This window comes from Zychaea mexicana, assembly GCF_025766255.1.
Source record: "Zychaea mexicana strain RSA 1403 chromosome Unknown BDB00scaffold_1, whole genome shotgun sequence".
Classification (NCBI taxonomy): Eukaryota; Fungi; Mucoromycota; class Mucoromycetes; order Mucorales; family Lichtheimiaceae; genus Zychaea; species Zychaea mexicana.
Genome location: NW_026516664.1, coordinates 270,052 through 295,401, shown reverse-complemented (window position 1 = coordinate 295,401; position 25,350 = coordinate 270,052). Strand labels below are relative to the sequence as shown.

Sequence of the window (25,350 nt, the reverse complement as noted above, 5' to 3'; positions counted from 1 at the left end):
GGCTACCTCCTCTAACCATCCTCACCAAACCATTGACCATGCTGTATGCCGGACAGAAAGGACGCTCATTCCGTCGCTATCTCTCAGATGAAATGCGGGATCCATCGAATACCATTCGACAAGTAGTTACCAATGCGCTTGCCAGGGCTGACATTGCTTGATGGATAGAAAAAGTACTGTGTAGTAATGATGGTTCCATTCTATATCTTTTAATAGTATTTTTCAAAAATCAAACCTCTTCTAGAGATGGTAATTCCTTTTGTATATATATAGAATAGAATAAAGATAGAAAAAAAAATAGGATGACAAAAGACAATTTACAGTGTTCAAAGGGGGCGGGAGGACTGGAGAGGCATGTGGGGTGTATATATGCGTTTATATTATTTCTTTGTTGTTGTTGCGTTCTTAATGGGACAGGTTCTTTCTACCCTTGGCACGTCGCCTGGCAACAACACGACGTCCGTTCTTTGTTGCCATGCGAGAAAGGAAGCCATGGCGTCTCTTACGGACCAGATTCGAAGGCTGGAACGTGTTTCCGTACGTGACAAAACGCATTTGTGTTGAGGCAAAGGGGTTGACAGCGCCCATTGGTGTAGCACCGGTACTAGTGTGTGTTATACAATTCAAACATTTTTTTAGCAAGTCAAAATTATTCTTCCAATTGGAAAGAAAGCAATCTTTGAAAGCTCACGTTGTTGAGGGCAAGCTGTTGAGCAAGCTAGGTCGTAAAGTTGTAGTCGAGATAGCAGATAAACGAGCTGGCATGGCAGAAGTCATGCGGCTCGGGACCAAGGAACATAAGCGATTCAGTAACGACATGATATCTGGTTATGTTTTTGTTGTTGTCACTAAACAAAAGGACAAATCTTAAGCTCTGTCAGAATGTGACGAGTCCTTTCCACGAATCAAATCTCGGCATGCGGTTGAATCTATATCCGCTTATCATCTTTCTGAATCGTTTACAGGTCGGGCGTACCATTTTGGCACCCCGTCGTCAATAAATTATACAAAAAAGACAAGCGTATTTCGCCGAGGTTTTTAATCTTTCTCGTCTTTTTATTTTCCCTTTCCAAATAACTCGAAAGGATAACGTGCAAAGTAGTACAATGCCACCGAGTAATAATTCAACGCGATCCGACGAAGCCAATGAAACTACTCCTTTGGTATTATCCACAGATCCAGTCTCGTTCACTCGAGGACGTACGGGATCTGTAGTTTCATACACCATGGTCAACCAAAAGTGTGCCAACGTCTCGAATCGAGACGGCAGTGTAGCTCGATCGACCAAGAGGAAACTTTTATTTGCTACCGGATTGGCACTTTTATTTTTTGCTACCGAATTGATTGCCGGTTACTTTGCTAATTCGCTAGGTATTTTATTACTATTCTTTTTCTAATTTGAGAAAGAAGAAGGGCTGAGTGGAGGATAAGATTACTAAGACACTCTTTGGACAAAAAAAAAACACATCTCGGGTCGGTTTTATCTCGTTACAGCGTTAATGTCCGATGCCTTCCATCTGCTGTCGGATGTAGCCAGTTTCATTGTTGCATTGGCTGCAATTTACCTGGCAGAGAAGCCACCTACAAAACGTAAGTGACTAATGAGGAAAATTACATATAGCGCTTCTGGAGGACAATGAAAAAATATTTATTGTGGTATTCACGCACGCGCGCGCGGGGCTGGGTTTATGCAGGCCATACTTTTGGTTTTCACCGTGCCGAGGTGATCGCGGCCATGGTTTCCGTATTCACTATCTGGGTGCTGACTGCATTTTTGGTGCGTGAGGCAATCGAGCGGATCAAATCTCCTCAAGAGATCAATGCACGTTTGGTAAGTTTGTTTTTTGTTGCTGCATAAACTATGCTTTTCTGGATCTCGGTGTTAACGGAGTCTTTTTTTATAAAAATTGGCGGTTAGATGTGTTTGACAGCCTCCATTGGCGTAGTTGTCAATATCATGTAAGCTTTTTGTTTCTCGTTTCAGCTTACTCGTAGGACTGGAATTTGCTGACCTGAGATACGTTCTGTATGGGATTTTGTAGCTTGGCGTATGTTTTAGGTGGCCATCATCATGGCCATAGTCACGGTGACGACAGCCACAGCCACAGCCATAGCCATAGCCATGATGATGAGGAAGAAACGCACAGCCATGACCATGACCATGACCATGACCACGACAACGACAGTACTCCACACAAGGTATTCTACATTTGCTCTTCTCAGTTGATTAGACGCTCGAGATATTAATGAGACATCTTTTTTGTTTTATTTTAGGAGACCAACATCAATCTTCGTGCTGCAGCACTCCATGTCGTGGGTGATTTACTGGCCTCGATTGGCGTTTTGATATCATCCATTGTTTTGCTTTTCAAGCCAGACTTGACCATTGTGGATCCAATCTGCACCTTTGTCTTTTCATTGCTCGTCCTGTACACCACATACCATCTTGTTCGCGATTCGCTGGGTGTTCTGATGGAAGGTACACCCGGCCATATTGAGCCTGAAGCCATCCAGCGATCCCTTGAGAACATCCCCGGCGTTGTAGCCGTGCATGATCTGCATGTGTGGACCTTGTCGCCGGGCAAAAGCTCATTGACGGCTCACATCACCGTTTCGCGCGATGCAGAGCTTAGTTACGACGAGATCCTTGCGCGTGGACAACGCATCGTTTGCGATCGGTACGGTGTTCATCACTCGACGCTTCAAGTCGAATCAGAACAAGCCAACTTTACGAGCCACTGTCGACCCGAGATTTGCACACCCGTTCATGAGTATTAGACGAAAACATAACCCCACGCCTCCTGTTGACAGCATATTATAAATATCATATATGACTTCTTTTTTTTGTGTACACTAGATACCATCTCATTCTCTCCACTTCTCTATTTTTCATTCGCATTATCCCAAAATATACAAAATATTCCACTCCAAATCTTGGCTTTTTTGCGGGGAAGACGAGTTCTGGGTCGTCAGTTTCGGTGGAAGGAGAGGAGAGAGAGGAGCGAACAATAGGAGAAATAATAAAGGACCATCGGTACAGACATGGTATTTTTTCTCCGTGAAAATGACAAAATGAGGGGAATTTTGAGTTGAATCTCCCCGCGGCTTTTGGGCGGCAGACACACAAAGCAAGCGTGGGCAAGAGCAGGAGTGGTGCGTTTGGCGCAATGCAGTGTGTCACCTACTGCAGGATTGGTCCATGTGATCAGTGATCCTGCCTAGAATATATTTTGGGTTCCTTTTTTTCCACCATCTTCTTCCCCTTCTTTTTCCATTTTCTACTGACTAGACCTCTTTTCTTGGAGCTCGATAAACAACCAATCATGACAAAACTCGTGGGCGCTATTGATCAAGGCACCACCTCAACGCGCTTTGTTATCTTCGACGATCTCGGTTCCATCGTCACCTATCATCAAATGGAATTTGAGCAGCACTATCCTCATCCTGGGTAAAGACATAGAGAGACCCTAACACCAAGGAAAGGAAAGCTCACTGATGGATATCTGATAGCTGGGTAGAGCACGATCCTCACGACTTGCTAGCAACAGTGCAAAGCTGTGTCGAGCAAGCTGTACGCAAACTCGAGGCAACCGGAAAATACCATGCGAGCGATATAGCCGGTGTTGGTATCACGAACCAGCGCGAGACCACAATCGCCTGGGACGCCGAGACGGGCGAGCCGCTGTACCCTGCCATTGTTTGGAGCGATGGACGTACCGCCGCCACGGTGCACCAGCTTGCTGAAACGTCCAAAGAGGGCGTAAACGCATTGCAGCATATTTGCGGGTTGCCCCTGACCACCTACTTTTCGGCTGTCAAGCTCAGGTGGATGCTCGATCATGTGCCTGCAGTCAAACAAGCTTTAGACCAGGGGCGGCTGCGTTTTAGCACCGTCGATACTTGGCTGATATACGTGAGTACCAACGGCGCTTTTGAAATGGGAGGGTGGAAGGAGAGAGTATGGCATAGTGTATGCAATATCGTCCAAACTAAACAGATTACTTCACATAGCATCTGACGGGCGGTTCCAAAGGCGGCATATTGGTGACGGATGTTACGAACGCAAGCAGAACCATGCTGATGGACATCCACACCTTGCAGTGGAGCCAAGATGCTATAAAGTAAGCTGGATAATAGAAGAGAGACACAACACATCCCAGAAGGAAAATTCAAGTTTTGCTGATGTTCACACACTTTCGCGACACCTGCTTGTGCGTGTAGCTTTTTTGGGTTCCAGGGCCTTCAACTTGCGAAAATCGTCTCATCGTCTTCAGTTTATGGGAACATTGCCAGTGGTGCGCTGGAAGGTATTCCAATAGCCGGCTGTTTGGGCGACCAACAAGCTGCCCTAGTGGGCCAAAAGTGCTTCAGTGTTGGTGAAGCGAAAAACACCTATGGCACCGGCTGCTTTATGCTTTTCAATATCGGTTCAGAGCCTGTACTGTCGAAAAATGGACTATTGACTACCGTCGCGTACCAACTTGGATCCGACAAACCCGTGTATGCTCTCGAAGGCTCAGTGGCTGTCGCTGGCTCGTCGATTCAGTGGTTACGTGACAACATGAACATCATTTCAGAAGCTAAAGAGATCAATGACCTGGCAAGCCAAGTTGAGGATACGTCAGGCGTTTATTTTGTCACGGCATTCACGGGCTTGTTTGCACCGTACTGGCGTGACGATGCGCGCGGCACGATTTGTGGTATCACCCAATATACCAACCGCAACCATATTGCCCGAGCCACGCTCGAAGCTGCGTGCTACCAATCTAAGGCAATTCTAGATGCCATGAACCAAGAATCTGGCAAGCCTCTCAAGTCACTCAAGGTGGATGGTGGCATGTCAAATTCAGACCTGGCAATGCAGATCCAATCGGATATACTGGGCATTGATGTGGATCGACCAGCCATGCGCGAGACGACCGCTTTAGGTTCGGCGATTGCAGCGGGTCTTGCAGTCGGTATGTGGAAAGATGTGCATGACATGGATAAAGTCAATACAGAAAATAGCACATTGTTTACCTCAGGAATAACGGATGAAAAGCGGCAGGAAATGTACGCTGGCTGGAAGGAAGCCGTTCAACGATCGTTTGGGTGGGCTAAGTAAAAGGAAAAAACGAGCATCTCTCAATACATGTAGATAAATAAAAACAGCCAATGTAGATATGTCCTTTCTTTCGCTCTTCCATAAGACATATTCCATCGCTTTCCTTTATTGTTGTTGCTCTTTGAATATATCTTCAGCAAGCTTGGCTACAAGAGTAGCTGCAGGCAAAGTGCCTTGGTCGGTGTACTGGCCAGCAGAGCGTGCATTTGTACCCGACCACAGCATCATGTAATCCGACATGCCCTTGGGTGCTGCATATCCGACAATATCCTTGGTTCGTGCAGAATGTATATCATATGAAGGAATATCCGCATCGCTCAATTTGTCCATCTTGTCCATAAACGCATTCGGGTAACCCCGTGCATAGCGTCCCGAAAGGCCACGTGTCAAGCGTGTCTGTGCATCCGACTCGATCATGATCTGGCGATGGACAGGTGGTGTCGATGATTCCTTGGAGAGCATAAACAAGCTACCAAGGACAGCACCATCTGCGTGGAACTTGTACAAGAGCTCTGCTACATCCGCACCACTGCTGAGTCCTCCAGCTGCCAGAATGGGTACACTAATTTTGGTCGATGATTGCTGTCTTTGGAACGCTTCATAGACACCTTTGGTCAACTCGCGCGTTGACAGCTGCTGCTCATCAAACAAAAATGTGCCTCGATGACCGCCAGCTTCTAATCCTTGCGCAACAATAGCATCGGCCTTGCGTGTCGGGTCAGCTTCGTCCAATCCGGCCAACACCATTGCTTCCTTAACAGACGTGGCGGTACCAATTAAGTACACACCTGCGCTCCACAGTCGCTGAAGCTCATTATCGGGCAAAACACCAAACGTAAAAGATACCACAGGCACTTTCTCCTCTAGAATCACGGATATTTGCTCATCCAGTGGCGGTGAACGTAGCAAATATTTGGTTGGCGTGGGAATCTTTAGGTCGTTGCGGATTTGGTCGAGCACAGCGTCAGCGTTTGGGTATTCTTGGTGAAGTTCGTCGGCAGTGGGCGTGTGTGCAGCACGACAGAATAGATTGACCGAGAATGGTTGTGTCGTCTTCTCCTTGATGGCACGAATTGTCGACCGCATTGCGTCAACCGGCATCATGGCAGCACCAAGGGAACCAAGCGCTCCGGCATTACTGACAGCTGCCACGAGATCGGCACTGGTATGGCCAGCACAAGGTGCTTGAACCACGGGGTACTTGATGTTAATTGCGCGAGTAAATGCAGTTGCTAAAGTAGAATTCATTAGCTTAACTTTTAGTTTTTGAAGGAAGAAAAGAAAGAGTAAGCGCAAGTTCAGCTAAAGAAGAGTATGGGGAAAAGCATTACGCGTCAAACCGACAACATGTGTGTATGTGTTTGGCTGGGCAATTAGAGTCAAAATTATGCGCCCGGTCGGCAGTCTTTCATCCGAGGGCTGAGGCACCCTTCATATCCATTATGGTTCACTACGGTGACAAACAGTCTAAAAACGCGAAGATTAATGCTGACAGAAATGCATTGATTTGGTCCTTTCTACTTTGTGCAGCATCCAACAAAGCTAAAAAAATCCCCTTCACTTCTGATCATAATTAAAGGGCTCGTCGTCAAAGACCAACGTCGTAATTTACAGTGTGAATCGCGAAAGTATAAAGACTTTCAAGTCCCGGATTACGATTGCATGATTTTTTTATGATATCGGATAGGTCGGAAAAACTTCTTAAATGTTTACAGTAGATGTGTACAAAACGCGGGGACGTTGTTTTTGACATTTCTGGAATCAGCAGTACTTCACATAAGTTTCTACAGCCATATATTAGAAGAATATACAAAACTGTCATCATCAACCCAGCCTGTTTTGTACGTACAGTATAGTAGTAGACCATTTCTTCTGTTCAACCAAAGAATTACCAACAACATATTAGCATCTAGATTGTCAACATTGTTAAACAGCGTTATCACATCAAGTGCATTTCATACAAACAAATATGATGAATTTATTGATTACAGTAGGTGCCTACTACGTGTGGAAGATGCTACCTTTCCAAGTTTGTCTTTAAACAATTAGGAAACTCCTCAGTAATAGCCTCAGCGGTGTTGACACGAGGTTAATTGAGAAAGGACATATTTTCCCAGGTAATGTCATCACTAAGATTGAGCACCAGCAATCGACCTGCTGGAACATTTTCTATACCCCAAACATTGTAGGCCTCGTAGCAAGCCATCATTGTTTCTAATTCGTTAAGAGCTTTTCCATATCTTGGAACGCACCATCGAGCCATATAGTTTTAAGCATCTGTCTTTCTCGCATAATCAGCTCTGTTGGATCCTGGGTATGTCTGCCACAAGCTTTTGAATAGTGTTGACAACTGACTTGGGCCAGCTGTCAGCATCTCGCTTGGTCAATATAACTTTGGCGTCAGGATAGAATTTCGATCAGCTGGCGAACAAGGTGGGCTGTAGGGCTAATTAAATAGAGGTAAAAGGTTTATTTCATCGTTGTTAAATATTTATTCAGTATTAGCTCTGATAATGGTGCTTGTCGTGAGATTATTGAAAGCAAAAGAAAAAAAGATAAATGTAAGTATACCAAGCAACGCCAGCAGTGTGACCTTCATAGAGGAATTTTTAATCCACGGGGTTCTCAGGGTGCTTGTATGCCTCTTTAAAAGCTTCCGGTGATGTCAGTCAAATCCGGGTGCTGTGTTTTATATATTTTTGTACATGCGCAATTGAATACGTTATGAAAGTACTCGAATTAAGAGCCTAAAGGATTTTGCTAAAAGATACTAACTCCAGCATATCGAGGGTTACTCTTAAGCTATCAGTCCCGGTACGACCATCACCAGCCCCAATAACCTCAAGCGGTGCCATACTCAATGCTCGAATGCTGGTAAGTTGATGGAAACAATAATGTTGGTTAAATACGCCTTACTTATATATGCGATGTAAAAGTACGGAGCATATCTACCATTTTAGATTTGTGAACTGATCCAACTGAATCAAACTTTCACGAGTTACATACGATGTCATCAAATCTGTGCTCATATGTACTTTGCAAATCTCTTGTTCTCTGACGTGTATATGCTACTGTAACTCACCGCCGACAGCCCCAGTTCTTCACCAGGCAATAAGTTGATCCCTCCTAATACTCAAACTATTGTTAACTTTGTTGCTATACCAATCTAAAATGAGATTGATGGTTGGAAAATTGTAGAGATGAATTGCTCAAATTTATGCAGCACCCTGCATCTTTGCTACTGCTCAAATTTTGTATACGTGATTGACGGATACAAAAATGCTTACACGCAGTAAGTAGCCAGGCTCAGTCATAAGATGCTTATATGTAGTATATCAGCACTGCCTGCTACTATAAATTTGATATTATACCTAGGACTTATATGTGAAGAAGAAGACGACCATAATCTTTCTGAAAAATACTTCACTACAACGCAAGAGATTTATGCCGTACAGACTTCAGGGTTGTTTCAATTCACGCGTGCTACGCTGCTCAAACATTTTACTGCTTTCCTGTTCATCAGAATCCATCGCAGCCTGTAAAAATTTCTAAAAATGGTTTCGATGACAGCAAACGTCTAAAATGCAATATGTATCCGGGATATGTAAAAGGGTTTGAGGTGAATTATAGCAAGAATAGCGGACCAAAATACTCAAATTACTTTGTGAGAGCATACACAAGCTGACTTGTTGCACATCAATATGATATTATTCTTGGAAAATATCTGAAGCATTGACAATATGTATTGCTTGAATGGATTCCGAACTACATGCAAGAGATGACCATAGCTAAGCAAATGTCGGGCATAAATAAAGTAACGAAACGGTTTCCTGAACGGGGGTAGCTTCCTAAAACGACTTGCACCGTTTATACTTCAAGCTAATAGGAAAAAAGGTGTTCAAAATTTTTTAGTGCTGCTTCCCCGAGAAGCAGCATCAGTGGAGTATTCATTTGTTTCGTTCTCGAGGTACTGGTGGGATCCCTCGTGTGGTTGTATTGATTGCCTGGTTGCCGCTGCATTTTCGGAACATCTACAGTATTGGAATATGTGGGTAGCGTCTCAAGCAGAAATACAACGAAGATGATAAAGACAACGCCAATGACACCGAGCATAATCCAAAATATTTATCTGCGATAAACAATATAACTCTGCGCTAGTAAGTATAAAAACCAATTTTTATGTCATAATTTCGGGAAAACTACATATGTATATGGACTGGTACCGCCATGAAAGGTGCTGGGCAATCACTCCTCCACCAAGTATAAGACCAGAGGCTACCAACAATGTACCAACCATACCATAATAGGAACTATATCCTGTTAGCCTGCGAACTATGATCTTCTTACGTTGAAGGTACCGATATGTCAATAATTACGCCATTACCTGAAATTAAAACATTGATCGGTGATGTCAATGGCTTGATGACAATTATAGAGACAAACATGTAATCACTGTTACCAATATTAAAAAAAGGCACTCCCGCCTAGAGCTTGCATCATTCGAAAAGCAATAAGAGCATGGACCGTTTGTGAAGTAGCAACACCTATACAAGCACCGGCCGCTATAACTATCGTTAAGACATTGTGTAAGCGTCGGCCCTGGGATCCGAGAGTGGGCCCCATGATAATGGCGCAAATGCTTCAATAAGCCTGTAATCCGAAACGCTAAGATCGACCAGGATGTATGCGACAGTTATTAACCTAGTGGAGCTTACCAATCTTTCTCGTGGCTCACGGTAAGCTTACCATTAATCTTATACTAACTATGTAATGTGGTCCATGAAAAAAAAAATTATACTTTGTTCTTCACAGAGAGTACCGGTTTTACAAGAATGCTTGCAAACATGATGCAGGCTGAAAGTAATTCAAATGTGGATCTCAGCATCAACAATCGTCTATTGTGATTCTTTTGATAATGACTTCTATCACATAGTGACTGTAGCAGTTTGATGCACAAAATAGGTGCTTACCACCAAATTATGGACGACTACCTCAGTTTTCAATCTCAAGAGGTATAGCTGATATCAACTGCTAAAAGTTTTTTTTTAATATGGGATGTATAAGATTAACCATTAAACATACAGATATACATCCACCAATAGAACGAAGATGTTATGTACAGGGACGTTTTGTGAAGATATTGAGGATGGAATTTCTCGTTCCCTATAATTCACTCAGTTCAAACAAATTTACAACCAAGAGATCTAATTAATAACCTGAAAGAGCACACAACAACATTCGAGCTATGATAAAGCAGTATACGCTGGGTATATCCCTCACAGAAGATACCTAGCTATTGTTGCAAAAATCTCGAAAACGAAATATGTCATACGACACGAGATTCAGAATCAAGAGGTAATGATTTATTTGAGGAGCTCATGGATGCTATTAGTACTCACTATTATACGCCCTATTTATAATTCTTACACTTTTTTGTAAAGGTTATCCCAGCTTTCTTCCTAATTTATCACATAAAAGGCAATTAATTGGTGAACAAGCCTACAAATGTTATATAGATTTTATTTCTATATTCGACTTTCTGTTCGAAGATCGTCTTTTCCTCAATAAAAGTATAGAGTAATGAAGTAAAGTATATACCCCGTCTTTCTCTTTCTTATTACAATGAACAGCAGTGCACTGCTTAAAAGCATAAGACAACGTATTTGGGTGTGATTCTATTTCGCCTTGCTTTTGATTAACTCTGTCGATCATGGCGCAAATAAAAAAAGAAGGCAATGCAAACCTTATTTATTTATATGTTATTGCTACTGCCTTTTAGCCCGACGTTCCTTTTACTACCTGCGCCGTAATTTTGTTGGGCTTCTAAGCAATGAAAACAGCACCTGTAACTCAAATTATAAATAAATGACTGAAGATGATGGAAGGCGGCGTTAAGTGTACTGTTATTGTTTGCTTGTTATCTGTCCTGGCATATGTACCCACGTAAGTATTATAATTCACAAGAACAGCAAGTATCAACTGAATCATTGGGAAAAGATCGGCACGTTTTTATCGCAGCTTAACCTCAAGAGCTAATATAGACTTTGTTACCAGTAATTCGTTCTTTATGTTTTCCTGAGGAAATAATGTTGGCGCATATCACCAATATAGGGTAGCACCTTCACTCTGATACGTTAATGATAGAAACGAGCATCAGTACGTATTTGTACCAGTCATTGGATCAGCAGCATAGCAGTAAAATATCACACATCATACAAAATAATAATGGTGATCGGATCTTGTCGCGTGGAGGAGACTTTACTACTACTACATAATATGCCACACAAGTGGCCTTCTTTTGGAAGGAAAGAAACGTGTGCTTAATTATTTATGCACACGGAAGCTTAAAATTAAGCTTATTTTCCCTCCAAACAGGGATGAAACTCTTTCTAAAATTTTAGACTCATCCCCAATGGTGAATTCTACCTTTATTAATGAAAGAAATGTAGTATATACCCGCACTCCAGCTAAGACAGGGTGAACCTTATCGTAACCATGTTTCTTCTGCAAGTGTCTCGAATATCGGTTTGTCTGTGTATATGTGTATCATATACTTCCACATGTGATACTCATTCATCTACACAGCAACGAGCAGCAATGATGTTAGTTTATTATGGAAATCTTACTAGTTTACAATGCAGTAATGCCAAGGATCATGATGCTGTGCTCGTATATACATATTTAATCTGCGTATTAGACAAATGTAGCACCGATACTTATACTAAATTTTAGTCAACCACTACCATGATTGAATAAAGAAGCTGCAGTATTGATATCGTATATGCTACAGTACTTAGTGTGCGATCTACTTTTCGACGAGCTGCCGAGCCGCAGATCCGTGACTTGTGGCACGAAGCGAAGCGGAGGTAATTTCGAAGCTGCGAAAGCGGCAAAGGCCCGTGCCATTATTAGCATAATACACCCGGCCCTTTATTTTCTTGTTGTATCTCACAAATTTCAGTCCTACTAAATATATGTTAGCTCTTCTGAGAGTGGTGTGGTAATACACAATACTGTACGTACAACTCAGATGTGCATACAGAAAATGATATGCCGCGTATAATTGCGTGATTATGCAGTGTTTCGTAACGTATAATAATAGAAGAGAAAGATGTTCTGTTTATAAAGGTGATCCTACCATTTATCTATTTAGTGTTTAATCCGTAAGAGGTCGATGAGGAACATTGTGCAAGCAAAAGCAGATAAAAATGCCAGTTGCTAAGGTCTCGACTCTTTTTTGACGGGTACGGGTGACTTTCTGAAGAATCGAATTTAGCTTATACTCTGTCGCACTCATGGACGGCTTTGGAAAGGTACTTCTATAGCCGAGCACGAGCTTTCAGGAAGGCTTCGGAGAACACTATACTATATGGGGGCATATCTACGTAGACAATGAATATATACACTAATGGGGTCTCATTTTATGCTGTTGGCTACAGGTGCTTGATGAAAATAGCTCTTCCTCTTGGGACCGAGTACAGCAATTGCGCATCATTGTTGTTGCACTGGAAAGAATTACAGCAGCAAATAAACATATGCAATACAAGGTCCGACGATGCCTGTGTGTAGTCGGGTAGTGGGTGGGTTAAAAGAGAATAATGATCAGTGACATGGCTTAAGATGTATCAGTGCTATATTGTCATCATTGGAATGAAAGCATGTCCGATGATCACGAAGCATTGGGGCCTGGTTGTCATAATCATTATTTGCTGATCCTGCTCTGCCTCCACAGTGATACAGAAGAAAGCATCATACAGCTATACGCGGTTTCTCGTTCGATTACACGTTTTTCACAAATCTTGCTTTGTATGAAGTAAAAGCGCACTTGAGTACCTCCCATAACCTGAGTCGGTGCAAAAGTTCCACGCGCGTAGTGTGTGGGGTGGATGTATGGGGAGGGTAGCGATCGATACATACGGAGCCAAAAAAACGTGCCACAAGTTTTGCATGAGCAGTTGGGCGAAATGATCTATGATATTCATTTAACTGTTTTCGAAAGTATGAGCACAGGGGTGCACATATCGGATTGACGAATAAGGTATGCAGAAAATATTAGTTTTTCATGACGACGAGGGCGCGATAATGTTAGCCCCTTTCTCGTTTCATATTAGCCGTCATCATGATAGCAAAAGAATATTAGAGAAATTAGTGCAGTACAGATTATGGAGGACTTGGATCATTTGCTGCATTCCGCAAGTAGTGTGTGTGCTAGACATCCCCTAACCCAGAATTCTAGCCTGAAACCCTATTTCCCTTCTGTGTGGTCAAAGGGGGATAGGTCTGTAGTAGCGTGTATGTATTCCTTCTATTATTGTGTACTTGGTGATATTATATACTTGTAATCGAGAATACTCATTAAAGCATCTCAAAAAGAACGTAACATTCAGAAAACAACCAAAGATGCTGCGAAAATTCGTTTTCACCACTGATTCCTGTGTTTCATATTATCTCTTATGTATGAGGTGGAAGGAAGGCTGCCATCGTCATCTACCACAGTTTTTTCTTTATGCTTACAATATTATGTGCTCCGCCACAAGTCATTGTTGTTTAATCTACGAACCAGGTTTCAGAAGTCGTCCTGTTTCATATCCTGCGGAACAACATCATCGACATTTACCAAGAATATATGTGATAACAACGAACAGGTCTGTGCGTCTATCTCTGAACGATTTTTACGAAACAATACATACAAAAGTGTGTGTAGCTTGTTCGTCACGTGGACGAGGAAAAGAGGAGTCAGTTGCCACCTGCCGATGAAGCAGCAGCAAGGTTTGACCACGTTGGATCACTTGTTTCTTTTAAGAAAATAGGAGAAGATGTTACGACCACTGTCAATACGATTACATATCCCCACATAATACATTTTGTAGCTTGTAGTAGTATCTGAAGCGAAAGAAAGCGTGGCCGGATATCATATGTGCACGAGTTTGGATGGCTGGCTGTCAGTCCTATTCAAAATGGGCTTTTGTATCACAAAAAGTCAACAGACAAGGTTGGATTGCATGCAGCCTTGTCACGATTGCAAGTTACAAGCAACGAGCTTTGGACTATTACAAGAAGAACAAAAGGTAAACTGCGGGGACCCTGGAGATGCTTCCTTTCATGCACTTGTTGCCATGAGATTGCTGGGGAAAAAAAGGGATATGTAAAGACGTTTTTTTTTGCCAAGATGTAAGGAGTCGGTTCCGCCTATACTTATAGCCAGATTGCATAACTCCACTAATTTATGAGTGCTGATACATCACGATTATGTTGAAGTGACAAAAGAAAGATAACAAACAACATCTAACATGCATGCACAGCACAGTTACGAAAATGATGAGTTATCAGGAGGGAAAGGGAATCAACCGATGGAGTCGACGTAGTTGTGCTACTACTTTTGGCATTGTATTTGTTGCTTTTCTCGCCCGAATAAAAACATAAACAAAGATAATGGTGCACTATTGCTGCTAGTAGCATTAGTAGCCCCTACATAGACAGAGTAGGTGGGGGACCTTTTAAAGACTGTATATTGGGGTCTGCGCCATGGTCCCTGGCCCTGCAAGAGCTCGCTTCTGCTGCTCACCGGCGAGACTGTGTATTTGGTCAGGTACATGAAAGGCGGGCTCTTCATATTCAATCCCCCCAAAATGCGAGTTCAGCAACATGTTAGCTTTATATGGAGCTCACAGGACTTTATATTATATGTGGGGAATATATACAGCAAGCACGGTGGGCCTTGTGTCATTATCAGGGGAAACGGAAGGATGAGCACACTAGATTCGATGGAGACATACCTGATATCTAATTCTGATGGATGGATGGATGGAAGTCGACATCTTTACATCCGCATCAGCAAGTGGTTGCATGTTATCCGACCATCATTAGGGTGTATATGGATCGACAAGCGTCGTACTTTTCTGCGAGAGAAACAAACAGGTTATGGGATATATGCTACCGCTGTGTTTCAAAAGATCCGATTAGAGTTCTTGCTATTTCATCATCGAAATGCATTTGGGGGTTGCGGAAAAGAGCAAAATTACTCCCGTGACCATTGCTAGCATCAGCATGTCAGTAGATGTGCGTGAGTAGGTTGGTGTGCGTGAGCGTGAGCGTGTATATAAAAGCTATCTCTTCCGGAGAGATAAAAAATGATTGCTTCTTTCATTATTTCAACAGTCGGTCTTCCCTTTTTTCTCCGTCTTCACAAGCACTTTTCTTCTGTCTTTCTTTCTTTCGTTCTCACTCTTTCTCTTCTTCTTCTTCCTCGTCACCACCGCCGATACATACACCTTGCCCCCAATGACGACCGAGCGGTCTTCGTTGCTAGAGCGTAGACGACAGTCAAACTACAACAGCGTCCAAGAATTTCCTACGCTATCATCTTCCGGTGACATCCGTGCCATCAGCAACATTTCTGCCCCACCTACACTCATCAGCCCTGGGTTCCCTAGCACACCCAGTCTGCGAGATGAGCGCCACCAGAACCGCTTCAAGCTGTTCAACAAGCGCTTAGGCTCATATGACGAGGACCGTCAAGGACTGCTTAAAGAAAACACTGGTCTTCGAGTGTGGTACGAATCTTATTCTACAATCGGTAAAAACGTTCGCTCCAGGCACATATCATCATCATTAGCCTTTTTTGAGTCGGCGATTTAATGCTTACCAACCCATACAACACAAAACCTTTTTCTTTCGAATGCTCTGTTGTTCCTATTAGATTGGATCCACGAAATCATCAAAGAAGGCGTCCGTGTGCGTAAGCTGCGGGAAGCACCTGGCTGGCGCGGGCGTTGGGACAAGGCCAAGGACGCCTCGCAAGCGTGGATCCTCGTCATATTGACGGGAGCAGTAGTGGCGTTTATTGCTTGGTTCATTGACGTTGTCCAGGAATGGATGTCCGATCTCAAACAGGGATATTGTACGACCAACTGGAGGTACAATAGCAAATTCTGTTGCTGGGGAAAAGAAGGTGCGTAATAATGATGATCACGCGGCACACACACGGATTCCCAAATCTCCAGGTTTGAACATGATCTCATGCATCTTCATACACATAAATATTATACTGTAAAATATGAAGCTTGCTCAGAATGGCGGACATGGCCCGAAGTCTTCCACACTAAGACTGAAAGTGGCTCCTACCATGTTGCTATGCTCATGTACACTGCTCTTGGTGTAAGTAGTTCTTGTCGCCAATCCACCCCCTTCGCTCTTATGGTGTCAAACAAACAAGGGATAGCGTTGACTAACGCTCCCACCCCTTTTTTCTCCTCTTTGTTGATGATTGATTATGTACTAGCTACTCTTGTCATTAACTGCGGCTCTGATGGTCGTATGGTCGGCTGAAAAAGTTGTTGCCCGGGCACCACCTTCGCAGTCCATGTCAAAACCCACAACGCCAGCCATCTCCTCATCAAAGCTGGAAGACAACGGTCCTACCAAACAGCAGACCAAGATCGCATATTACAGCGCAGGTTCTGGCATTCCAGAAGTCAAAGTCATCCTTGCCGGTTTCGTAATCAAAGGTTTCCTTGGCATTAAAACCCTGTTCGTTAAAAGTATTGGCATGGTAACGTACAGCACCATTTATACATCACGAGAACATCAGCTTCAACGTAAGAAGACGAAAGAAGCTTAATTCTTGTTATTCTTAGATTTTCTCAACATCATCAGGACTGAACTGTGGCAAAGAAGGACCGTTTGTGCATTTCGCTTGCTCAGTCGCCAACATTTTCTGTCGATTGTTTGATAAATACAACAAAAACGAGAGTAAGTTAGTTGGTTGGCTGGCAGAAATCTTGTTTATTTGTTGTTTGTGGAGGAAGACTTAAAAACCGGTGCTGACGATCAAATATAGGCAAACGGCGCGAAGTGCTTTCGGCGTCAGCTGCAGCTGGTGTTGCTGTCGCATTCGGCGCTCCAATTGGTGGTGTTCTTTTTAGCTTGGAAGAAGTTAGCTACTACTTTCCCATCAAAACCATGATCCGCAGTTACTGCTGTGCAATGGTTGCCGCCATGGTGCTCAAGATCATGGATCCTTTTGGCACAGGCAAAATCGTGCTGTTTCAGGTTCGATATGACAAGGAGTACCACATATTTGAACTCTTGCCATTTTTGCTCACTGGCGCCTTTGCTGTAAGTTTCTTTGTGCAATTTGTTATGGACGGCATTTACTTAATCTTTTTTATATATTAGGGTTGCTTCGGTGCATTTGTCAGCTACTTCAACATCAAGTATCAGCATCTACGGAAGACAACGTTTATCAAGAAATATCCAGTTGCTGAAGTCCTTTGCATCATGCTCATCACGGCTGTCGTTAGCTTCTGGAACCCATTCGCACGGTAATAACCTTAACAAGTATTCTTTTTTTCACCGCGAGATGTATACAAGAGAGGAAATTTGCGCTAAAACTTCTTCCATTGTACATACCACAGGATGGGCTTGAACGAGTTTGTTGCCAATCTGTTCTCCGAATGCTCTGAGGAAGATGATAACGGAGGCCTTTGCGCGTATGTTTCGTCTCTAGTTTCGATTTATCGGTACTTGTTAAAGCTCTCCTCTCACTCAGCCTCCCTTTAATAATATAGTGACGACGTATCCGAGATTCCGCGACTTCTATACCTGTTGCTGACCACTTTGGTTATCAAAATGTGCTTGACAATGGTCACATTTGGATGCAGGGTACCTGGCGGCATTTTCCTTCCGGGCCTCATTGTCGGTGCCGTCACTGGCCGTATTATTGGATTGATCATGCAATATCTTACCTTGACCTATCCTACGGCTTGGCCATTCACTGCATGCGCTGATGACCTTGCCTCGCGGGGTGAATGTGTCATTCCCGGAGTATATGCTATGGTCGGAGCAGCGGCAAGTCTTACTGGTGTCACTCGTACAACAGGTGAGTACAATGACGAGCCATGTGTAACATTTGCGAGAAAAAAAAAATAGAAAAAATGTCTGACCCTGTGCTACCACTACCACTACTTTGTATACTCTATAGTATCCTTGGTCGTCATTATGTTTGAGCTGACATACTCGTTGACATACGCTGTGCCGATTATGATTGCTGTGATGGTGGCTAAATGGGTTGCTGATGCCATGTTCGTTGAAGGCATATATGACCTACTCATCGATCTCCAGATGTACCCTTACCTCGATGCACGTAAAGCTTACGTTCACACCCACACGATTCAAGATCTGACCGAGCGAAACCACGAAACCATCGATATCGATAAGCTCAATACCGTTGGCAAGCTCTACGAAAAATTAGACGATATCGCTGCCATGGGATACAGCGAGGACGGTGGTTTCCCGATCCTTAGTAGCAACCGCAAATATCTCGAAGGATACATTGCAGCTTCTGAACTGTCACATGCACTCAATGAGCTTTGTCGGTATTTCGACAACAACCCATATCCCATGACTGAACAGGAACGCAGAGAGGTGCCAGTTTATTTCCGCCGCAGTGATCAAGACAACAGTCTGATGGTCGAAGCAGAAGACAATCCAGTGCTATGTCTATTGCCTTCAAACGCTTCGGTTGATACTACCGATACTGAGCAACGCACACGACCGCCGCTCAACGACTTTTCAATTTATGTTGATCAGGTAAACATAAAAAATCTGTATTTCATTGTAATTCATTCATAGGGTTGCTAAATATCTTCTCTTATTTTCTTTCTTCTTTTTTCAAAAAGGCACCATTGACTATTAATCTCAATGCATCCATGGAGTTGCTCATGGAAATGTTTGTCAAACTTGGCGCTCGTTATGTGTGTTTGACGAAGACAAACGGCCAATATCTTGGCATTATTCACAAGCGTACCCTGCTTGCATATTTGAAGACCTTGGAGGAAGAGGAAGGAGAGTAACAATCGTACATCCTTTGATTCTTCCTCGTACAATAGTCTTCTCTGTTACATATATTATTCTAGATTCCCTCTCTCATGATTAACATGTTTGATCCGCTTTCCCTTATTATTTTTTCCATTCTTTTTCGTGTAATATATATCTCTTTTCTCCCTTCTCCCTTCTCGCCTATTGCTTTTTATACATACATATCTTCTTTCTTGTTCTTTCTTCTTTCTTGCTTAAATATTGCTTAAATAAAAAAGTGCTACACATGCTATACATATCAGATCATTATTTTCATTATGGCCTGGTCGAATCTGCAAAATACTTCGAAGGTTTCAGTTATTTTAGTATTGTTGTGCATTTGTGGCGGCAAATTCCTGCGCTTTTTACCGTGAGTTTGTAGATACATACACATACATATTAAGTTACTTAATGAGCTTGTAAATATTTCACGACGTATAAAAGGTTGGCCTTTTTTTGCTGCTTGGGTAGTTAGCTTTGTTATAACATGAACAAATTGACATCGATTTTGTGACGTCTTCGTTGATTGCACCGCGAGCACAAGAGTATGACCAATGACTTCGATACACTATGTTCATCACCTTGTTTGCCAACGTCTAAGGTTCAGCGCAGACGCGATTCGGCGCCAAACGCCGCAGCGTTTGTTGATGAACCAGCAAGACAAATGGGTGTTCACGACTTAGTCGAAGTACTGACAAGTGGCATAAACCTACTAGGTTCAAGCTTTGAAACGGAGTTTGTCTGTAGAAAGAACCTTTGTGGTAACTCATTAAGACTTCTACATAACTTATATAACACAATGTACGATTTTATGGAACATTGCCTCCGTTGTTACTATCGTCAAAGCGGCTGGAACGAAGAAAATCAGTACTCTAATCTTTGCTCATGGTCCCGAGCATTACTCGACTTCTATACTCCACAAGGACTGTCCCTGTACCTGTCCAAATTACCGACACCACAATTTAAACCGTCTTATACAATGAATGCACTACCTTCACTCAATGGCAGCATTGGTTATCTATACACCTCCCGGTCACTGGACATTGCCACCAGTGCCACAGTTGATTTTCAGGACATGGTCGATCGGTTTCGGATCGTAAAACCGGACGATTTGACTTCACGAAAACGTACGTTTGTGTGTACTAAACCATATTAAATAGAAGATGAATGGAATAGACTTGCATATTTACTCGAGTATTTTATATTTTTCCCTTTTCTAGAAGAATCAGTAAATCATTATCTACTGTATGGACGCATGTTTTTTCCAGGTGCACGATTAGAATCCATGTACGTCCGAAGGATATCCGATAAAATGCAATGTTTAATAACAGCCGTCAATAATCCTCGAATGCCCGGGTTACCAGAGGTAAATACATATTTGACATCTGCGCTGTTCATCGGGACCAGAGTGAATTGATATGTATTGTATGATCATGAAATTAAAGGTCGCTATGCAACTACAATATGACGTTGGCAAATGGTGCTCGGAGTGTTCCTATACAACGGACGATGGGTTACTTGGACTACGTGCTCTATACAACTTCGATCAACCTGAAAGTGCAATTCCCACTGGTCAATGGGCGCTTGGTACAGAAATATATTACGGAATGCTAGATAAAAGCGCAGGCTGTAAGTCTTAACTCATTTCGGATAGAAACAGCGGTAACACGTCTAAAAAAGAGAGCTTTGGCTTGTTTATGCTATAGTATCTACTGGTTTGCGGTATCGGACATTACCCTCCTTTGGATCACCACCTATCTGTTTTACGTATACACTCAATCCCGTCGTAGGACACATGTCAACGGCCTATGTAGCGCAGATCTCCGAAGAGCTAGCAATGTGCTCACGATATGATTTCAGCATTTACTCATACGAAAGCGACCTTAGCTTTGGATTTGAATACCGCACCAAGAACAAGCAAGATGATGGATTAACTCAAGTAAACAGTGACACTGAAAAATTGCAAGGACTAATCAAGGCGCGCATAGGTTTTGCTGAGGTACACAACAATAATGTGTCACTTTCGGTTGTAATGATAGCTTTCTCTAAACTGACTGATCTATGATTAGGGATTGGCATTAATGTGGGAAGGACGATTTAAAAACACTCTATTTAGTGTTGGACTAACAGCTGATCTGTCAAACCGGTCAAGCCCTATCCGAACTATCGGAATAGAAATGCAGTATTTCGGATAGAATGACGGTGGTGCTCAACGATTGAACTGATACCCGTCACTGTGTATAAATACATTTTCTCACCTATGGATGAGCTCAAGATTTCATCAAAAACGAGCGTTTTGTTTTTCTCTTGTTACTGCCATTAATGGTATGATGAGCCACCCTCCTATATTCTTCACCATTACATAATGCTTGAGCATTAAGTTGGGAGCAGCACATGACCGATGGTTGTAAGTGCATATATATAATTTCTTAGATGAAGCATAGTATCTACAAATTAAAGACATAATGCAATAGCAAAGTAACCATACGTTCAGGAACTAGGCTCTTCTAACTATGACGGGAAAGCTCCCCCCTGCTTCCCTCTGCTGATGGGGAAAGCAGCGGAGTTCGTATCACAGTTTCGCTTTACCAAATATGGTTTTAGACTTAGCGGTGATGTACCTTAGGTGGCTTTTTACACACAGAAATTTTGTAAAGCAGGAGTCCTGGAAAGTCCACTAACGACTTTTTTGTTCTTTGCCCATCAATTAAACCAAACATCTGCACACATATCCGCTCATCATGTCCGCAAGTGCAGAAGGCCAAACTGACCACAATGTCGAAATGTGGAAGATGAAGAAGCTCATCAAGAGCTTGGAAGCAGCACGAGGGTGTGTATCTTTCTCGCCTGTCCTTCTTTAGTTTCTCTAAATATGTATCGTTATGCTTTTGCCTAAACTAACTTTTTCTTACCTCAATTAGCAACGGCACTTCAATGATTTCCCTTATTATTCGTACGTAATTGAGTCAAAACAGTGGGAAGCTGGGGCAAGAAAGGGAACAATATCTTGCGCAACTGGTTTGTATATGCGTTTGTGTATGTAGGCTCACGTATGCATATATGTTTATGATAGCCCCAAAGGATCAGATTTCCCGTGTTGGCAAAATGTTAGCAGACGAATACGGCACAGCATCCAACATTAAATCTCGCGTTAACCGTCTCTCTGTCTTATCCGCCATTACATCCACCCAGCAAAGATTGAAGTTGTACAACAAAGGTTAGCCAGAGGAAGAGGAACACACGATTGCATCCTTTATTATCCGTGAAACGAGTACCAGTCGCCACACAACCAACAGAACAGCTCATCGCTTTAATTCCCTCTCTCGATGATTTCATTGATTGTAGTGCCACCAAATGGTTTGGTCGTATACTGCGGTACCATTGTAACTGACGAAGGCAAGGAAAAGAAGGTCAACATTGACTTTGAGCCACACAAGCCCATCAACACCAGTTTGTATCTTTGCGACAACAAGTTCCACACCGAAGCTCTGTCCGAATTGCTTGAAGACGACGCCAAGTTTGGTTTCATCATTATGGATGGTAACGGTTCGCTGTTTGGTACCTTGTCCGGTAACACTCGTGACGTGATTCACAAACTGCAAGTCGATTTGCCCAAGAAGCACGGTCGTGGTGGTCAGTCCGCTCTCCGTTTCTCGCGTTTGCGTGAGGAAAAGCGTCACAACTACGTTCGCAAGATCGCAGAATTGGCCGTCTCATTCTTCATCACTGCTGACAAGGTTAACGTTGCTGGCCTTGTGCTGGCCGGTTCTGCTGATTTCAAGAACGAATTGTCACAATCCGATATGTTTGATCCTCGTTTGCAGGCAAAGATTGTCAAGGTTGTTGACGTTTCGTACGGTGGTGAGAACGGTTTTAACCAGGCTATCGAATTATCCGCCGAGTCGCTTTCCAACGTCAAGTTTGTGCAAGAAAAGAAACTCATTCAGTCCTACTTTGACGAAATTTCCCAAGATAGCGGCAAATACTGCTTTGGTGTCGATGATACGCTCAAGGCTTTGGAATTGGGTGCTGTGGAGAACTTAATTGTCTGGGAAAACTTGGAAATGAACAGATATGTGCTTCGCAATGCAGCTGGTCAGGAGATCATCTATCATCCTACCAAGCAGGAGGAGAAGGATCGATTGTTCATTAAGGACACCTGCGAAGAGGCAGCACCAAATTCGGAAATGGAAGTTGTCGATGTCAAGCCCCTTCTCGAATGGTTCGCTGAAAGCTACAAGGATTTCGGTACCAACCTCGAATTTGTTACCAACCGTTCGCAGGAAGGTGCTCAGTTTGTCAAAGGCTTTGGTGGTATTGGCGGTATTCTCAGGTAGAGTAATCATTCATAAATGTCTAATGTCTGAAGAGGGAGTTGACTCTATATCTTGTGGAGAGTTACAAAGAAAATGCGGTTATAGTCAATCGTACTAACTTACATTTAATACTTATACTTAGATACCGTGTCAACTTTGAACAACTCAATTATGACTCTGATGAATTCTTCTCTGATGACGACTTTTAGATAAACCATCATTTGTAAATGATATAATCGCTACTGGTGCGATGCATTCGTCCAACACCTCCCTTTACGTCTCCTCAAACCCGCCTTCTCTCATCTCTTCTCTGTATACTTTCGCAATAAATTCTTATTAACTAGCCTAGAAGGTCCTCTACTAGTAGTAAACCCGAAATTGCCGCTGTCGCTGTTGCTATATACATGGTGTCGTTAAAACATTTTTCAGGAAATTGACAATGCTATTGTTGTATATTACAATACATACCATGTCGCTCTTTTCTACATATGAAAATGACGATGCTTGTTCAAGTCGACGATTTTGCCGGCGCAGCAACAAGCCAATGAATACTGCAAAAAAGGCAGTACCAAGAGCAGAGATCAAATTAAAGGTGTGACCGAAAGCTACCAAAGAAATGTTGATGTACAAGTTATACAGACAGGTCAGATTAGTGAAAAGTATCAAGACGTGAAGGCATGCTTACTGTGATTTGTGTCTCCTGGAACAGTGTAGATAAAAGAGGCAATCACGTTTCCGAAGTTTCCCATCATGTTAACTAATGCAACGGCTACAGCACGAACTGTCAAATCCGGGTAATTGATAGCTGACCAGCTAACACCAACGGGTGCTTCAACACCGATACCTGCAGCAATGATGAAAAGAGCAGCATAGCACGCTAATCACATAAAATTAATACGCGTAACAAGCGGTTGACAGAAATATATATTCATAAACATACCCCAACGATCACGAAGAAGCATTAACATAGTGTAACCAAGAACCATAATGCCTGCTCCAGAGCTGACCATAACAGCTCGTTTATTTCCGCGATCTGCAAGAAATCCGCATAGTAATATTACGAGGAAAGTTACAGCAGCAGGCGGGGCCGAAAGTAACTGCGTTGTAAGAGCATTCGCAGCGGTGCCTGTAAAAATTTCCTGTAAAATCGGGTCCTGTAAATAATTTATCATTTTACAGGTCTATATTTCACAACGGTTCCTGTAAAATATAAGCGTTAATTGCGAGTGTAACGCGAATAACGCGAAATAGCGACGTCATAAATTGTTAAAGAAATAGACCGGGGCAGCGTGAAATATATTTCGGTTTCGCTACCTTCTCTTTCAAAATGAATCCGCAATCTATTGTTCATCGAATCGTGCAAAGCGCATTTATATTTGAGGAAGAGAATCACCAAAAACGCAAGCAACAGAAACGCGGCTCGAGACGCCTTTTGGAGTTGATCGACAAGATCCAAGCTCGCAAATACTCGGTCGGCAAACGCAAGGGTAGCAGTGGCTCTGTTCCTGGACGACGATACAAGGATCGCTTGCGTCCGCTTTTTGAGTGGTTGCTCATGAGAGACTACTTCAATGAAGACTGTATGAACGATGCAGCCACTTTTCGACGCCGCTTCCGTATGAGACGTGAACTCTTTCTACGTATCGTGAACGTGCTTGAGACAAAGTACACCTACTTCCAGCAAAGACGCGACGCAGCTAATAGACTTGGATTTTCGGCAATTCAGAAGGTATGTGTGGCCATCAACATGTTGGCGTACGGCGGATCTGCAGATGCCGTCGACAACTACTTCAGAATGGCTGAATCCACAGCCAGACATACTCTGAGGGAGTTTTGTCGAGGTATCATCGAATCGTTCGGCGAAGAATACCTCCGGCGTCCAACTGACGAAGACCTGAAGCGTCTTCTTGCTTTTGGCGAGCAGCGCGGATTCCCTGGCATGCTGGGATCTTTGGATTGCATGCATTGGCGCTGGAAGAACTGCCCAACAGGTTGGCATGGCCAGTATACCAGTGGCAAAGAAGGCGGCCCGTCAGTTATTCTTGAAGCCGTTGCTTCGCAAGACCTTTGGAT

At 43.0% G+C, this 25,350-nt stretch overlaps 10 protein-coding genes across 10 annotated transcripts; 6 read left to right on the top strand and 4 right to left on the bottom strand.

Moving 5' to 3' along the window:
* Window positions 1-405: 405 nt before the first annotated feature.
* BDB00DRAFT_783013 (ribosomal protein L34-domain-containing protein) lies at window positions 406-819 on the bottom strand (the record flags this gene model as incomplete). Its single annotated transcript, XM_053120351.1, has 2 exons — window positions 406-604; window positions 692-819. The coding sequence occupies 2 exons, from the start codon at window positions 817-819 to the stop codon at window positions 406-408; spliced, it is 327 nt and encodes a 108-aa protein (XP_052985776.1).
* A 287-nt stretch (window positions 820-1,106) lies between these two features.
* On the top strand, window positions 1,107-2,778 carry BDB00DRAFT_866383 (cation efflux family-domain-containing protein; the record flags this gene model as incomplete). Its single annotated transcript, XM_053126218.1, has 6 exons — window positions 1,107-1,371; window positions 1,495-1,590; window positions 1,695-1,831; window positions 1,919-1,959; window positions 2,043-2,199; window positions 2,275-2,778. The coding sequence occupies 6 exons, from the start codon at window positions 1,107-1,109 to the stop codon at window positions 2,776-2,778; spliced, it is 1,200 nt and encodes a 399-aa protein (XP_052985775.1).
* A 545-nt stretch (window positions 2,779-3,323) lies between these two features.
* Window positions 3,324-5,104, top strand: BDB00DRAFT_783011 (glycerol kinase; the record flags this gene model as incomplete). The annotated part of the gene is made up of 4 exons (XM_053120350.1): window positions 3,324-3,448; window positions 3,511-3,913; window positions 4,012-4,121; window positions 4,222-5,104. 4 exons carry the CDS (start codon window positions 3,324-3,326, stop codon window positions 5,102-5,104), a joined length of 1,521 nt encoding a protein of 506 aa, XP_052985774.1.
* A 51-nt stretch (window positions 5,105-5,155) lies between these two features.
* On the bottom strand, window positions 5,156-6,692 carry BDB00DRAFT_4679 (2-nitropropane dioxygenase). The gene has a single exon (XM_053117488.1). The coding sequence runs from the start codon at window positions 6,350-6,352 to the stop codon at window positions 5,210-5,212; it is 1,143 nt and encodes a 380-aa protein (XP_052985773.1). The 5' UTR covers window positions 6,353-6,692; the 3' UTR covers window positions 5,156-5,209.
* Window positions 6,693-8,798: 2,106 nt separating this feature from the next.
* Window positions 8,799-9,474, bottom strand: BDB00DRAFT_794309 (uncharacterized protein). Its single transcript, XM_053121292.1, has 2 exons — window positions 9,452-9,474; window positions 8,799-9,233 (listed from the first exon to the last, which is right to left on the bottom strand). The coding sequence occupies exon 2, from the start codon at window positions 9,215-9,217 to the stop codon at window positions 8,984-8,986; it is 234 nt and encodes a 77-aa protein (XP_052985772.1). The 5' UTR covers window positions 9,218-9,233; window positions 9,452-9,474; the 3' UTR covers window positions 8,799-8,983.
* A 2,037-nt stretch (window positions 9,475-11,511) lies between these two features.
* Window positions 11,512-11,871, top strand: BDB00DRAFT_794287 (uncharacterized protein). The gene has a single exon (XM_053121291.1). The coding sequence runs from the start codon at window positions 11,600-11,602 to the stop codon at window positions 11,834-11,836; it is 237 nt and encodes a 78-aa protein (XP_052985771.1). The 5' UTR covers window positions 11,512-11,599; the 3' UTR covers window positions 11,837-11,871.
* Window positions 11,872-15,230: 3,359 nt separating this feature from the next.
* Window positions 15,231-19,233, top strand: BDB00DRAFT_4093 (chloride channel). Its single transcript, XM_053117276.1, has 11 exons — window positions 15,231-15,680; window positions 15,804-16,055; window positions 16,176-16,261; window positions 16,386-16,655; window positions 16,741-16,855; window positions 16,944-17,221; window positions 17,282-17,427; window positions 17,521-17,595; window positions 17,674-17,984; window positions 18,087-18,694; window positions 18,784-19,233. Exons 1-11 carry the CDS (start codon window positions 15,386-15,388, stop codon window positions 18,955-18,957), a joined length of 2,610 nt encoding a protein of 869 aa, XP_052985770.1. The 5' UTR covers window positions 15,231-15,385; the 3' UTR covers window positions 18,958-19,233.
* Window positions 19,234-19,760: 527 nt separating this feature from the next.
* Window positions 19,761-21,156, top strand: BDB00DRAFT_752834 (uncharacterized protein; the record flags this gene model as incomplete). Its single annotated transcript, XM_053118649.1, has 5 exons — window positions 19,761-20,088; window positions 20,182-20,327; window positions 20,407-20,590; window positions 20,668-20,960; window positions 21,031-21,156. 5 exons carry the CDS (start codon window positions 19,761-19,763, stop codon window positions 21,154-21,156), a joined length of 1,077 nt encoding a protein of 358 aa, XP_052985769.1.
* A 473-nt stretch (window positions 21,157-21,629) lies between these two features.
* On the top strand, window positions 21,630-23,622 carry BDB00DRAFT_794275 (eukaryotic peptide chain release factor subunit 1). The gene is made up of 5 exons (XM_053121290.1): window positions 21,630-21,791; window positions 21,883-21,914; window positions 22,035-22,178; window positions 22,307-23,294; window positions 23,420-23,622. Exons 1-5 carry the CDS (start codon window positions 21,703-21,705, stop codon window positions 23,484-23,486), a joined length of 1,320 nt encoding a protein of 439 aa, XP_052985768.1. The 5' UTR covers window positions 21,630-21,702; the 3' UTR covers window positions 23,487-23,622.
* BDB00DRAFT_4219 (major facilitator superfamily domain-containing protein) lies at window positions 23,468-24,529 on the bottom strand. Its single transcript, XM_053117323.1, has 4 exons — window positions 24,218-24,529; window positions 23,963-24,154; window positions 23,746-23,882; window positions 23,468-23,673 (listed from the first exon to the last, which is right to left on the bottom strand). The coding sequence occupies exons 1-4, from the start codon at window positions 24,447-24,449 to the stop codon at window positions 23,638-23,640; spliced, it is 597 nt and encodes a 198-aa protein (XP_052985767.1). The 5' UTR covers window positions 24,450-24,529; the 3' UTR covers window positions 23,468-23,637.
* Window positions 24,530-25,350: the final 821 nt, after the last annotated feature.

Coding starts and splice junctions, on each gene's coding strand:
- BDB00DRAFT_794275 (XM_053121290.1), top strand. CDS start 21,703: ATGTCCGCAAGTGCAGAAGGCCAAACTGACCACAATGTCGAAATGTGG. Junction 21,792..21,882: donor AGCTTGGAAGCAGCACGAGG/GTGTGTATCTTT, acceptor TACCTCAATTAG/CAACGGCACTTCAATGATTT. Junction 22,179..22,306: donor ATTGAAGTTGTACAACAAAG/GTTAGCCAGAGG, acceptor CATTGATTGTAG/TGCCACCAAATGGTTTGGTC.
- BDB00DRAFT_794287 (XM_053121291.1), top strand. CDS start 11,600: ATGTTTCTTCTGCAAGTGTCTCGAATATCGGTTTGTCTGTGTATATGT.
- BDB00DRAFT_4679 (XM_053117488.1), bottom strand. CDS start 6,352: ATGAATTCTACTTTAGCAACTGCATTTACTCGCGCAATTAACATCAAG.
- BDB00DRAFT_4219 (XM_053117323.1), bottom strand. CDS start 24,449: ATGATAAATTATTTACAGGACCCGATTTTACAGGAAATTTTTACAGGC. Junction 24,155..24,217: donor GCTTCTTCGTGATCGTTGGG/GTATGTTTATGA, acceptor TTATGTGATTAG/CGTGCTATGCTGCTCTTTTC. Junction 23,674..23,745: donor ATGTAGAAAAGAGCGACATG/GTATGTATTGTA, acceptor CCATGTATATAG/CAACAGCGACAGCGGCAATT.
- BDB00DRAFT_4093 (XM_053117276.1), top strand. CDS start 15,386: ATGACGACCGAGCGGTCTTCGTTGCTAGAGCGTAGACGACAGTCAAAC. Junction 17,428..17,520: donor TTCTGGAACCCATTCGCACG/GTAATAACCTTA, acceptor TACATACCACAG/GATGGGCTTGAACGAGTTTG. Junction 17,596..17,673: donor GATAACGGAGGCCTTTGCGC/GTATGTTTCGTC, acceptor TTAATAATATAG/TGACGACGTATCCGAGATTC.
- BDB00DRAFT_794309 (XM_053121292.1), bottom strand. CDS start 9,217: ATGCTCGGTGTCATTGGCGTTGTCTTTATCATCTTCGTTGTATTTCTG.